Below are 11,955 nucleotides of genomic sequence, written 5' to 3'. Positions count from 1 at the left end.
TATTATGGAAAATATATTTTGATTTTAAAAAGAACTATATATATATATATATATATATATATATTTAATTTTGATCATTCTCTATTGATTGTAAAAAGATTTTCATTTGACTAATTGTTCTAAACAATCCAAACACTAAAAAATGTGAAACATAATTTTCGCGAAATAAACCGAGTCGGTATCCATTTAAAATACTTTGTAGTTGTGCTAGTTTGTTCTCATGAATATCCCTTGGTTCCACTGTATAACTCCCTTAGTCCAATTTTCAATAGTCTCATTAAAGTATATATATTGTGGTCGACAGTAGGATGGCTCTGTGAGGTCAAATAAGTTATACATCAAATTACAAAGACGGATATCTAAATTGGATTTTCAAACTAACGCTTAACCTAAACAAAGGATAGATACTACACCTTAAGTAAGACTCCCCCAATCGAAAGTCTCTTTTTGGGCCACAACCGTCCAATAGAATTGGCACTCCCGCCGGAGAGTCTCTTTCGTTCTCTTTCCTCTCTTCCTCATCCATTGTATCACAAAGATTCCCACACCTCGCCTCCGGCAAGCACAAGACAAACAGCCCACAACACCCAATGACCAGCCCAAAAACCCCATAAGACAACACCCCATCCCCTCTCCGGCCTGCGGCGGCCACCAACAACGGGCTGAACACAACGCCAAACACCACCGCCTGCCACACCATCGCTATCGCCGAGTTCCGCACACACGTTGGGAACAACTCTAATGTGTATATCAATAACACATCAAGCGCGGTACATCCACCAAAGAAAGACACTAGTTCCAAGCCAATTTGCCACTTTTGCCACACTTGGCCTTCCAAAATGCACATCAGACTACAAAACCCACTAAATGTTGAGAGAATGGATAGAACTCCTCCCATTGAGCTTCCCTATGGGGAAGAAAGTGACCAGGGTCGAAGGCAGCTCGGCAAGGGCGTTGGGCGTGACGCTTGAGTAGAGATTGAAGTCCAAGTTCGTGACCCCGAGCGGCATCCCGTAGTACACCATCCCTGTCCCAAACCCGACGAACATGACTGCACGTAGCCCGCGAAAGGCCCATTTCTTCTCCAACGAGGCCTCGATTGCCGATAAGATGTCCATGTTGTTCAAAGGGTCCTCATCAAGCGAGATCGAGGAGAAGTCCTTGGTGAAGGCACTCGCGCTCGGCGGTGCGATGCTCTTTAGGGTTTCCGAGGCCTCTTCCCTGTGTCCCATCACGAAGAGCCATCTTGGTGACTCGCAAACCAAGAAGTGGGCTAAGACGCATTAGCCAATGGCTGGGACTGACGTCCAAATATACAGAGCTCGCCATGACGAACGTTGGTTCCCGTAGGCGTTCGCCGGCAGTGATAAAAAGCCTAACGTGAGAGTGAAGAAATTCATCAGCCCGACGCTCCCTCGCCACTTCTTGCCCACTAGTTCCGATGCTAGCACCAAAGTACAAGTGCCGATTGTCGTGTCCAAATCCGGTGACAAATCTCAAGCCAGAGTAGATCCACACGTTGGTGGAGAAGACCGTGAATAGGGATGAACAAGACATGACTAACACGAGAGGAAGAGCATGTTTTTGCGGCCGAGGGACAAGTCGGCGAGCGTTGCCAAAAGCAAACCGCCAATCAAGCATCCCATCAAGAAGGATGAAGCCACTAAGCCCCTTATTGCTGAGTTCGCGCATTGAAGGCCCCACTCAGACACTATAGAGGCGTGCTTCGGATAATCCCATTGCCATGAGGAACTGTTCGGTAGTCGACAAACGTCGGACATGGAGTTGCAATACTCGTCATCGAGATTCACGCAGTGCCACGGTGGTTAAACACCAGTGAAAATGCTCAGGAAGGTTTGCTGCGAGTTGAAGAATCCAGCAAGTGACACAAGCGACGGTTGCATGGGCTGAGCCCACCCGAAATCTTTCGTCGACCGCTCGATCATCGAGTCCAATGGGTGGTGCTTCTCGAGCTTTGGAGATTCATGCTTGTCGCTGCTGATGGTGGATTGGGAGAGCAACGGAGTCGGATCGGCCGTTCTTTTATGTGCTTTGCTTCTTGTTGGATTTGGAATTTCTTTCGTATAGTGGGAAAAGAGAGTAAAATGTAGGATTTATATTGGTCTTGCTTGTGTTAAGTGGGTAAAAGATGAACGGTTCAACCGGGTATCAATAACTCCTATCAAGGTTGCAAACTGAGTAGAGACTTTCGCTTTCTATTCCAAGTTGTAGGAGAGCGTTGAGGTGGATACTAATCAGGCACAAAATGCCAAACGAACTGTTGTGAATTTGGAAAAAAGCCGTAACATCCAATACTTATTTAAATTGGCGTGGCATCATCTCCCGATCTTTTGGACTGAAACACACTATTTTACGTTAATTGATGAAACTACCCTTCAATCACAAGATTTAGTTTGATATTTAGAATTGACATTGCTCCTCTCTCTTTCAACAAAATTAACCTCATCATCTCCCCACTTCACCCACCATATATCTTTGCTTAGTTTTCAAAAATAGTAAATTCGCTAACTTATTTCTACTGTCATTTTTGAATCAGCAAAATATGTCTTTCCTCTAAATAAAGTTACGTTCCGAGGTCAAAGATGAATTTTCCATTTTTTCACTACCCTAAATTCATAATTTTTTTGAAAACATGATGTTTTTAATTTGAGTTGTTAGAAAGTCGTCCATTTCTTCTTTTGCCTAACCTTGAAGTGATTTTGGTAGAAGTCCGAATCCGATCACATCTTCTTCACCTTTAAACTTAATTATATTCATAGAAAAAAAATTTGAGGGGTTAGTTGACGAGCAAATGTTAAGAACTTTCTTGATGGTTAAACACTATAAAACACCGTTACTCTCCGGGGGCCTTCATGTAATGTTAGAGTATTGACACTCTCTGATACTCTCTGACACTCTTCGATATTTAGTCAACACATGTCGGAAAATCAAACACTTGGTCAACTCTTCTAACACTTTTCAACACTTGAGTCTAGAATTCTGACACACGATTCGAAATTTCATATCGGAATTTCAATATATAATTTCGATATGCACGGGGTTAATTTTAAAGATTTTCGATAAATGAGGGGTCAAAATGAAATATGTAAAAAGTAATAAAACAATAAAAACAATAAAAACAATAAAGTAGGAAAAAAAGAAAATCTAGTCTTCTCTTTTCTTCCTATTCTCATTTCTTGTGACACACAATTTACTTCTCAAGTTTTTTTTTTCCTCTCCTCTTCCGACACGCTCTATCACATGAGTTTGCTTGCTTTATTTTCCTCCAAATTTTATGGATTATTGGAATTGAATTGAATTTTATCAAATTAAATATTAAATGATTTTAACAAATGGTGGATTAATATTTTTAGTATAAATTCATTTTAGACTCTTTATTATTATTTATTTATTTGTGAATTTAAATCAAATTAATTTGATTTCATAAAAATGATTATTTATCATATATATGAAATATATATATATATATATATATATTTAATATACAACGTGTCCAATGTGTTGGAATTCCTTATTTTTTTAGAAAGGACGAGTCAACGTGTTGTGTCATGTTATTTTGTGTCTCTTGTCATGTTAGTGTCAATCCTACTTAGGTTAAACAACAACAAAAAACTCCATCCTTTTCTTTCCTTTTTTGTCTTTTTTTTAATCTTTTTTTTTGTGGTTTTAAAATTGGAAGGAAGAGGCAAATTAAAATCCTGAATTGAGTTTCCAGCATTCAATACACGCCCGAGTATTGTTTTTCCTATTTTGGATGAAAAAGCAAATAGTCCTCTTTACATCAAGTGCAAGCAAAAATAGGAAAGTAGCCACTAATAGATCATCAATATGCCTAAAAGAATGTGTTTTCAACTCTCAGATTATTCAACCACTGGGTTTTGCCCCAGTGGCTACTATTTCAACATGGAAGGGGGAGGTGGAGGTTCAAATCCCCACATTCTTAGGAGGGTTGAGATTTGGATGATTTAGTTTCAAGTGTACCATGCAATGAGACTTGGCAAAAGTCTGAAAGTAAGAAATAGAGTAGGACCGACAAAAAAAAAAAAAAAAAGCCTCAAATTATTCTTTTACGCTTTTACCTTACATGTCCAGCAATATATATCTTGACCGTTCTTGGGTGGGCGTTTAATTGTCTCTCCCTAATTGTTGACCCCATCGTTGGAATCATAATTGCTGCTATGACGCATAAATGTCCCAACCAAACAAAACTCTACTTTTTCTTTTTCTTTTTTAATTATAAACACCAAGTAATTAAGATCATAGTATTCCACCCAAAATAGCGCTGACCAAGCAAACACGTCATGATCTCTCCAACTTCCGTATATATTCAGATTGACATATCAATGGGAAGAAGTACACCACAAATGCCAAAACTTGGCATAGATGGACACTTAAGTGCCAAAAGTTTGGAAATGTATACTTAAGTGCCAAAATTGGAGCAAAATGGATCACTTAAGTGCTACTTCAGCTAAATTGCTGACGTGACAATTTTCCAGCGAGGTGAGTGCAAAACAGCATCGTTTTGCACACTGACGTAGCGAGAAAACATAAAAAACGATGTCGTTTTGTATATGATGTGGTAAATAATTAATATAAAAATAAATTTATTTAAAATATTCTAAAAATAAAAACTTAAAATTAAAAAGGGGGGTGCGAAGGACGCGGGCGAGGGCTAAGCCCTCGCCGTCACTTGTCGGGAAGGGCCGACGACGAAGGGGGAAGGGTCGGCCGGGGTCGCGGCCCCTAGCCGATTGGCAGCGAGGGCTCGCAAGCCCTCGCTTGGTTGAGCTAAGGGCCACCGCCCACCGAGGGGTCGCCCACAGGCGGTGGCCCTTGGCCCGACCGGGCGAGGGCTGCTAACCTCGCCCGGATCTAGGCGAGGGCTCACGGGCCCTCGCCACCGGCTGGCCGGCGTCGCCGGCCTTAGCGAGGGCTCGACGACCCCAGCCAACGCTCCCCCTTCAACACCTTTTTTTTTTTGTTCAGAATATTTTAAATAAAGTTAATTTTAAATTTAATTTAAGTAATTTTTATATTAATTATATACCATATCATACACAAAATGACGTCGTTTTTTTGCGTTTTCTCGCTACATCAGCGTGCAAAACGACATCATTTTGCACTCATCTCGCCGGAAAATTGCAACGTCAGCAATTTAGTCGGATTTTGGCCGGAGTGGCACTTAAGTAATCCATTTTGCTCCGATTTTGGTACTTAAGGCTGCGTTTGTTATTGTTTCTTTTTTCTGTTTTTGAACACTTTTTCTGTTTTTTTATTCCTGGGAACAAAAAAGGAACAGAAACGCGTTTGTGTGCGTTTTTGTTCCAAAACTATTTTTTTGTTCCCAGAAACACATCCGAAACGTAAACAGAAACAAAAAAGTTGTTTTTGTTTCGAAACAAAATTTTTTAACACTTTTCTCTTTTTTCTTTTTCTTTTTTTCTTCTTTTTTCTTTCTTTTTTCTTTGGCTGGTCGCCGGCCTCGGCCATAGCCGAAAATTTTTCCTGGAACAAGTTTACCAAACACGTGTTTCTGGTAAAAAATTGTTCCTCGGAACAGAAACAATTTTTTTTATTTTTGTTCCCTAAAACAATTTTTGAACAGAAACGTTACCAAACACGCCCTAAGTATTCCTTTGTACCAAGTTTTGGCACTCTAGGTGTTTGTACCTCCATATCAATGAGTGCATGTTGAAGAGTATCTTTAGATATTGCCAATGCCATATAAGCACTAAAAGAAGTTGAATTGCTCGATGTTATTTATTCCAGCTCGAGATCACGTACTATGTTTGGAGTGTTAGAGTAGCCTTCTTCGTGTAACCCTAGCTCGCAATAATTCGTAAGACCCAAAAAAGGTTATTTAGTCTAGCGAAACTACAATACCTCACCTCATCAATTGATAAATCAACATAGGCATACATTTGCTGGCGCTTATCACAATCTTTCTAGGGAGTAATATTATATCAATACATCACAATCCGATTTCCCTCATGTTATATGATTTTAATAATCGACTAAATCATGTTGAGCTTTGGTTCGCACATTTGGGTACAATAATATCAGTGGATTCATACGAGTTTAATTTAATTTTCCTACTTAAAAAAAAAAAAAAATACATGTCCTAGAGTTGTGAGTTGAATTTAGATGGCACAGGTCTCCGTCAAGCTGACTGTTGATAAAACAAAGGGCCAGATTTATGTGAATCGAGACAGTGAAAATGATAAGATAACAGGTGGAAGAAACTTCATGCGACCTTCAACTCGAGGTGATAAACATCATGCAATAATTCATTGCCCATGTTTCTTTATGCACGTCCCTTTCGTATTCATGCGATTGGTTGACCAAAAGAGATGCCATAGTTATGTACATGGAGACGAAATTAGATAATCATGACAAGAGATAGCGACTTCGTCTAGATTCAAAGATTGGACAAGACCTTGTGCGTTTAGATACGATTGATTCTTTTTTCCTTGGTCCCCCTTAATTCTAAGATTGAATGTCGGCCATTAAACAGAGATTTGTTTGTTCATTGATCTCATTATCATGACATCGTTTCTCTTTAATTTTTTCTTCAATTTGATGAGCAAGGGACAATCGGATTTGATGTGCCCACATTTCAAGCCCTCAAAGCAAATAATCCTTACCTTCGTTGTCCCCTTTGCCTTTGGAGAACTTCCTTTCATCGGATTCTCTGGTTTGCTTCTTTCCCTGTAAGTTCTTTCTTTTTATCACAAGGTTCTTAAACGTCTTGGTTCTTATCGACTGAATCATGTTGAGCTTTGGTTCGCGCATTTGGGTACAATAATATCAGTGGATTCATACGAGTTTAATTTAATTTTCCTACTTAAAAAAAAAAAAATACATGTCCTAGAGTTGTGAGTTGAATTTAGATGGCACAGGTCTCCGTTAAGCTGACTGTTGATAAAACAAAGGGCCAGATTTATGTGAATCAAGACAGTGAAAATGATAAGATAACAGGTGGAAGAAACTTCATGCGACCTTCAACTCGAGGTGATAAACATCATGCAATAATTCATTGCCCCTGTTTCTTTATGCACGTCCCTTTCGTATTCATGCGATTGGTTGACCAAAAGAGAGGCCATAGTTATGTACATGGAGACGAAATTAGATAATCATGACAAGAGATAGCGACTTCGTCTAGATTCAAAGATTGGACAAGACCTTGTGCGTTTAGATACGATTGATTCTTTTTTCCTTGGTCCCCCTTAATTCTAAGATTGAATGTCGGCCATTAAACAGAGATTTGTTTGTTCATTGATCTCATTATCAGGACATCGTTTCTCTTTAATTTTTCTTCAATTTGATGAGCAAGGGACAATCGGATTTGATGTGCCCACATTTCAAGCCCTCAAAGCAAATAATCCTTACCTTCGTTGTCCCCTTTGCCTTTGGAGAACTTCCTTTCATCGGATTCTCTGGTTTGCTTCTTTCCCTGTAAGTTCTTTCTTTTTATCACAAGGTTCTTAAACGTCTTGGTTCTTATCGACTGAATCATGTTGAGCTTTGGTTCGCACATTTGGGTACAATAATATCAGTGGATTCATACGAGTTTAATTTAATTTTCCTACTTAAAAAAAAAAAAAAAAAAAATACATGTCCTAGAGTTGTGAGTTGAATTTAGATGGCACAGGTCTCCGTCATGCTGACTATTGATAAAACAAAGGGCCAGATTTATGTGAATCGAGACAGTGAAAATGATAAGATAACAGGTGGAAGAAACTTCATGCGACCTTCAACTCGAGGTGATAAACATCATGCAATAATTCATTGCCCCTGTTTCTTTATGCACGTCCCTTTCGTATTCATGCGATTGGTTGACCAAAAGAGAGGCCATAGTTATGTACATGGAGACGAAATTAGATAATCATGACAAGAGATAGCGACTTCGTCTAGATTCAAAGATTGGACAAGACCTTGTGCGTTTAGATACGATTGATTCTTTTTTCCTTGGTCCCCCTTAATTCTAAGATTGAATGTCGGCCATTAAACAGAGATTTGTTTGTTCATTGATCTCATTATCAGGACATCGTTTATCTTTAATTTTTTCTTCAATTTGATGAGCAAGGGACAATCGGATTTGATGTGCCCACATTTCAAGCCCTCAAAGCAAATAATCCTTACCTTCGTTGCCCCATTTGCCTTTGGAGAACTTCCTTTCATCGGATTCTCTGGTTTGCTTCTTTCCCTGTAAGTTCTTTCTTTTTATCACAAGGTTCTTAAACGTCTTGGTTCTTATCGACTGAATCATGTTGAGCTTTGGTTCGCACATTTGGGTACAATAATATCAGTGGATTCATACGAGTTTAATTTAATTTTCCTACTTAAAAAAAAAAAAAAATACATGTCCTAGAGTTGTGAGTTGAATTTAGATGGCACAGGTCTCCGTCAAGCTGACTGTTGATAAAACAAAGGGCCAGATTTATGTGAATCGAGACAGTGAAAATGATAAGATAACAGGTGGAAGAAACTTCATGCGACCTTCAACTCGAGGTGATAAACATCATGCAATAATTCATTGCCCCTGTTTCTTTATGCACGTCCCTTTCGTATTCATGCGATTGGTTGACCAAAAGAGATGCCATAGTTATGTACATGGAGACGAAATTAGATAATCATGACAAGAGATAGCGACTTCGTCTAGATTCAAAGATTGGACAAGACCTTGTGCGTTTAGATACGATTGATTCTTTTTTCCTTGGTCCCCCTTAATTCTAAGATTGAATGTTGGCCATTAAACAGAGATTTGTTTGTTCATTGATCTTATTATCAGGACATCGTTTCTCTTTAATTTTTCTTCAATTTGATGAGCAAGGGACAATCGGATTTGATGTGCCCACATTTCAAGCCCTCAAAGCAAATAATCCTTACCTTCGTTGTCCCCTTTGCCTTTGGAGAACTTCCTTTCATCGGATTCTCTGGTTTGCTTCTTTCCCTGTAAGTTCTTTCTTTTTATCAGAAGGTTCTTAAACGTCTTGGTTCTTATCGACTGAATCATGTTGAGCTTTGGTTCGCACATTTGGGTGCAATAATATCAGTGGATTCATACGAGTTTAATTTAATTTTCCTACTTAAAAAAAAAAAAATACATGTCCTAGAGTTGTGAGTTGAATTTAGATGGCACAGGTCTCCGTCATGCTGACTGTTGATAAAACAAAGGGCCAGATTTATGTGAATCGAGACAGTGAAAATGATAAGATAACAGGTGGAAGAAACTTCATGCGACCTTCAACTCGAGGTGATAAACATCATGCAATAATTCACTGCCCCTGTTTCTTTATGCACGTCCCTTTCGTATTCATGCGATTGGTTGACCAAAAGAGAGGCCATAGTTATGTACATGGAGACGAAATTAGATAATCATGACAAGAGATAGCGACTTCGTCTAGATTCAAAGATTGGACAAGACCTTGTGCGTTTAGATACGATTGATTCTTTTTTCCTTGGTCCCCCTTAATTCTAAGATTGAATGTCGGCCATTAAACAGAGATTTGTTTGTTCATTGATCTCATTATCATGACATCGTTTCTCTTTAATTTTTCTTCAATTTGATGAGCAAGGGACAATCGGATTTGATGTGCCCACATTTCAAGCCCTCAAAGCAAATAATCCTTACCTTCGTTGCCCCATTTGCCTTTGGAGAACTTCCTTTCATCGGATTCTCTGGTTTGCTTCTTTCCCTATAAGTTCTTTCTTTTTATCACAAGGTTCTTAAACGTCTTGGTTAATATAGGCAATTGTTGCGGCTAAAAGTGCGGCATAGAGGGGGTTGACAGGTTAATTATTGAAATTTGAATCTTTTTTGCGTAATTATCAAAATCAAGCAACCACTCTTCTAAACTAACAGCAACCAACATGGTTAGACTTCTCTTGTAATCCTTGGAGTAGCTACAACAGTAGCTTGTGCTGCTTCTACTCGAAGCTAGTAGATCCTACTACCAAATCACAAGCAATACTGTAACCCTCGTGCACTTCTTAAATGAGATTACAATCAGTGACAAGTACTTTTAGTAAATGAATATATCGGAGTATGAAGTTTTCTATGCTTGTAGTCATTGTATCTTCTTCAGCATGTGTTGATCTATATAGTCTTCAGTCTCCAAACTAGCCATTGAATAGTCTTCAAGAGGATTGATGTAACCGTTGAAGATAAACGACACAATGGCCGAAAATCTGGTTGCCCTTACAATTGAATCTTCTTGGTAATGGTGTAACTTCCACGGATAGAGTTGGCTATATTAGGAAATTATCCTTTTCCTAAGGGATTAACGATTGATTGGATTCTCATTCATAATTCTTTCTAGAGTTCTAGGCCTGAGACTTGCTGTCAAATTGCTAGAAATTTAGATTGATAGTCAAAGGAATATCTAGGACTTCTTTTGAGAAGGTGTGATAACGTGAAATGCATGTTCATCTCAGGTGATATATAGCTACTCATAACAGCTATCCATCGGTCTATTCAAGCTTTCTACTACCAGTTGACTTAGATATTGCTTTCCATTGATGTTCCCGAGAACATTAGTTATTAAGGTCCCGTTTGATTTAGCATTTCCAAGAGACTTTAAGCCCCTAAAGCTCATTGGAAAAAAAAATAGGTGTTTGGCTCAGCATTTAGAGGTCTCGTTGGCTAAATGTTGGCATTTGAAATGCTAAAGAGGGGTTTAATGATTTTTTTCCTCCAATATTGCCCTCACTGATAATTGCGTTTCCTGTTTTACACTAAAAAATTATTATTCATCGTTTTCCTCGTTGGACTTGTTTCTTCTAGAGTGAAGATCAGCCGACAAAGCTTAGCCGGCCAGATCTGGTCGCCCACGCACCGCCGTCGCGTGGGTCGTGGCCTCAAGCAGCATCACCTGGGTCATGCGACCCACGCGGCAGGCTGAGCGGAGCTCAACCGGCCAGATCTGGTCGCCTACGCACCGCTGTCGCGTGGGTCGCACGGGTTGTCACCTGCTGTCTTCTTCCTCTTACCTTGACATTTCTGACCTGGAGTGGATTGATGATGCACTAACTTTGGTCGATCCGAGATGTCTCGACAACAATTCCTAAAGTCAATTCTGGCTTGAAATCTCCTACCGCCCATGAGATCGTGAAAGCTAAATGCGAGGAGTTCTACACACTCACGGCAATCATTTCTGATCTAGGCATAGAGGCTAAAGCCAAAAATTTGATTGTCAAATCGAGCTCTGGCAAAGGCCCCAACACCAGACCCCTGGATTTTAGTGGGGTGTGACGAATTCTCTACCCCTTTTATTGACGGCAGTGTCAAAATTCAAGCAGAGTTATGGTAAGGTTTTCGTGTCGACATTGAAGGAGAGGACGTTCAATGCTTTGGAAATTCAATTGGCAGAGCAGAAAAAAGCAATAAAGCAAGATCCCAACTTTACCAAACTATTGTCAAAGAAGAAGCTGAACTTTTAGATGAGAGGAAACTCTTGTAATGACTGGCTGCAATCCATCGTCTCCTCGACATCAAGAGGTCTGCTATCGAAAAGGCGGGGAGAATCTTGAAGAGATGCTCCGATGAGTTTGATAAGACTTTGAAAGTATATGATCAGCAGTAAGCGGAGATTGACGAGCACTTCGCGATCAAGCAACAATGTATTAGTGAGAACGATGATTTAGATATTCCTCTTACCTCTGGTATTCCCTGCTTCTCTTATCTTTGATACTTCTCGATAAAATGAAAGTACTTCTTCAAACAATTATTGTCCTCATCATCTTGGCATTGTGCCACATGACAGTGATGGGACATTTTCCATAAACGCATCATTTTTTTGGTCAATGGAGCTACCTTCAATCGCGGGAGTGTCCTGGGCTCTCTTCTTGCTCAAGTGGTAAAACATTTTCATTTTTTCTAGCTCAAGATCTGGTTTGAACCACAAGACTTTGTACATTTTCTTGGAATCACAT

General features: G+C 39.5%; 1 protein-coding gene and 1 pseudogene across 10 annotated transcripts; one reads left to right on the top strand and one right to left on the bottom strand.

The window, feature by feature from the left end:
- Nucleotides 1–253: 253 nt before the first annotated feature.
- LOC104452375 lies at nt 254–2,307 on the bottom strand (annotated as a pseudogene).
- Nucleotides 2,308–6,045: 3,738 nt separating this feature from the next.
- Nucleotides 6,046–11,844, top strand: LOC104450956. Of its 10 annotated transcripts, none has more exons than XM_039315059.1 (7): nt 6,046–6,731; nt 7,355–7,784; nt 8,108–8,229; nt 8,421–8,532; nt 8,855–8,976; nt 9,600–9,705; nt 10,808–11,844. In XM_039315059.1, the coding sequence occupies exons 2-7, from the start codon at nt 7,664–7,666 to the stop codon at nt 10,810–10,812; spliced, it is 588 nt and encodes a 195-aa protein (XP_039170993.1). In that variant the 5' UTR covers nt 6,046–6,731; nt 7,355–7,663; the 3' UTR covers nt 10,813–11,844. The 10 variants fall into 10 exon arrangements, 5 of the variants coding, with proteins under 5 accessions (XP_039170993.1, XP_039170990.1, XP_039170994.1 ...); XM_039315056.1 differs by having other exon boundaries at nt 9,600–9,721; XM_039315057.1 differs by lacking the exon at nt 6,046–6,731 and adding an exon at nt 6,979–7,032 and having other exon boundaries at nt 9,600–9,721.
- Nucleotides 11,845–11,955: the final 111 nt, after the last annotated feature.

The sequence above is a fragment of the Eucalyptus grandis genome, chromosome 6, assembly GCF_016545825.1.
Source record: "Eucalyptus grandis isolate ANBG69807.140 chromosome 6, ASM1654582v1, whole genome shotgun sequence".
Lineage (NCBI taxonomy): Eukaryota > Viridiplantae > Streptophyta > Magnoliopsida > Myrtales > Myrtaceae > Eucalyptus > Eucalyptus grandis.
This window is presented reverse-complemented; position numbering and strand designations above follow the sequence as displayed.

Bases quoted from the DNA above. Each gene is read 5' to 3' on its own strand.
- LOC104450956 (XM_039315056.1), top strand. From the start codon at position 7,664: ATGGCACAGGTCTCCGTCATGCTGACTATTGATAAAACAAAGGGCCAG. The intron at 7,785-8,107 runs GTGATAAACATC...TTGATGAGCAAG, and splicing joins CATGCGACCTTCAACTCGAG to GGACAATCGGATTTGATGTG. The intron at 8,977-9,599 runs GTAAGTTCTTTC...TTGATGAGCAAG, and splicing joins TCTGGTTTGCTTCTTTCCCT to GGACAATCGGATTTGATGTG.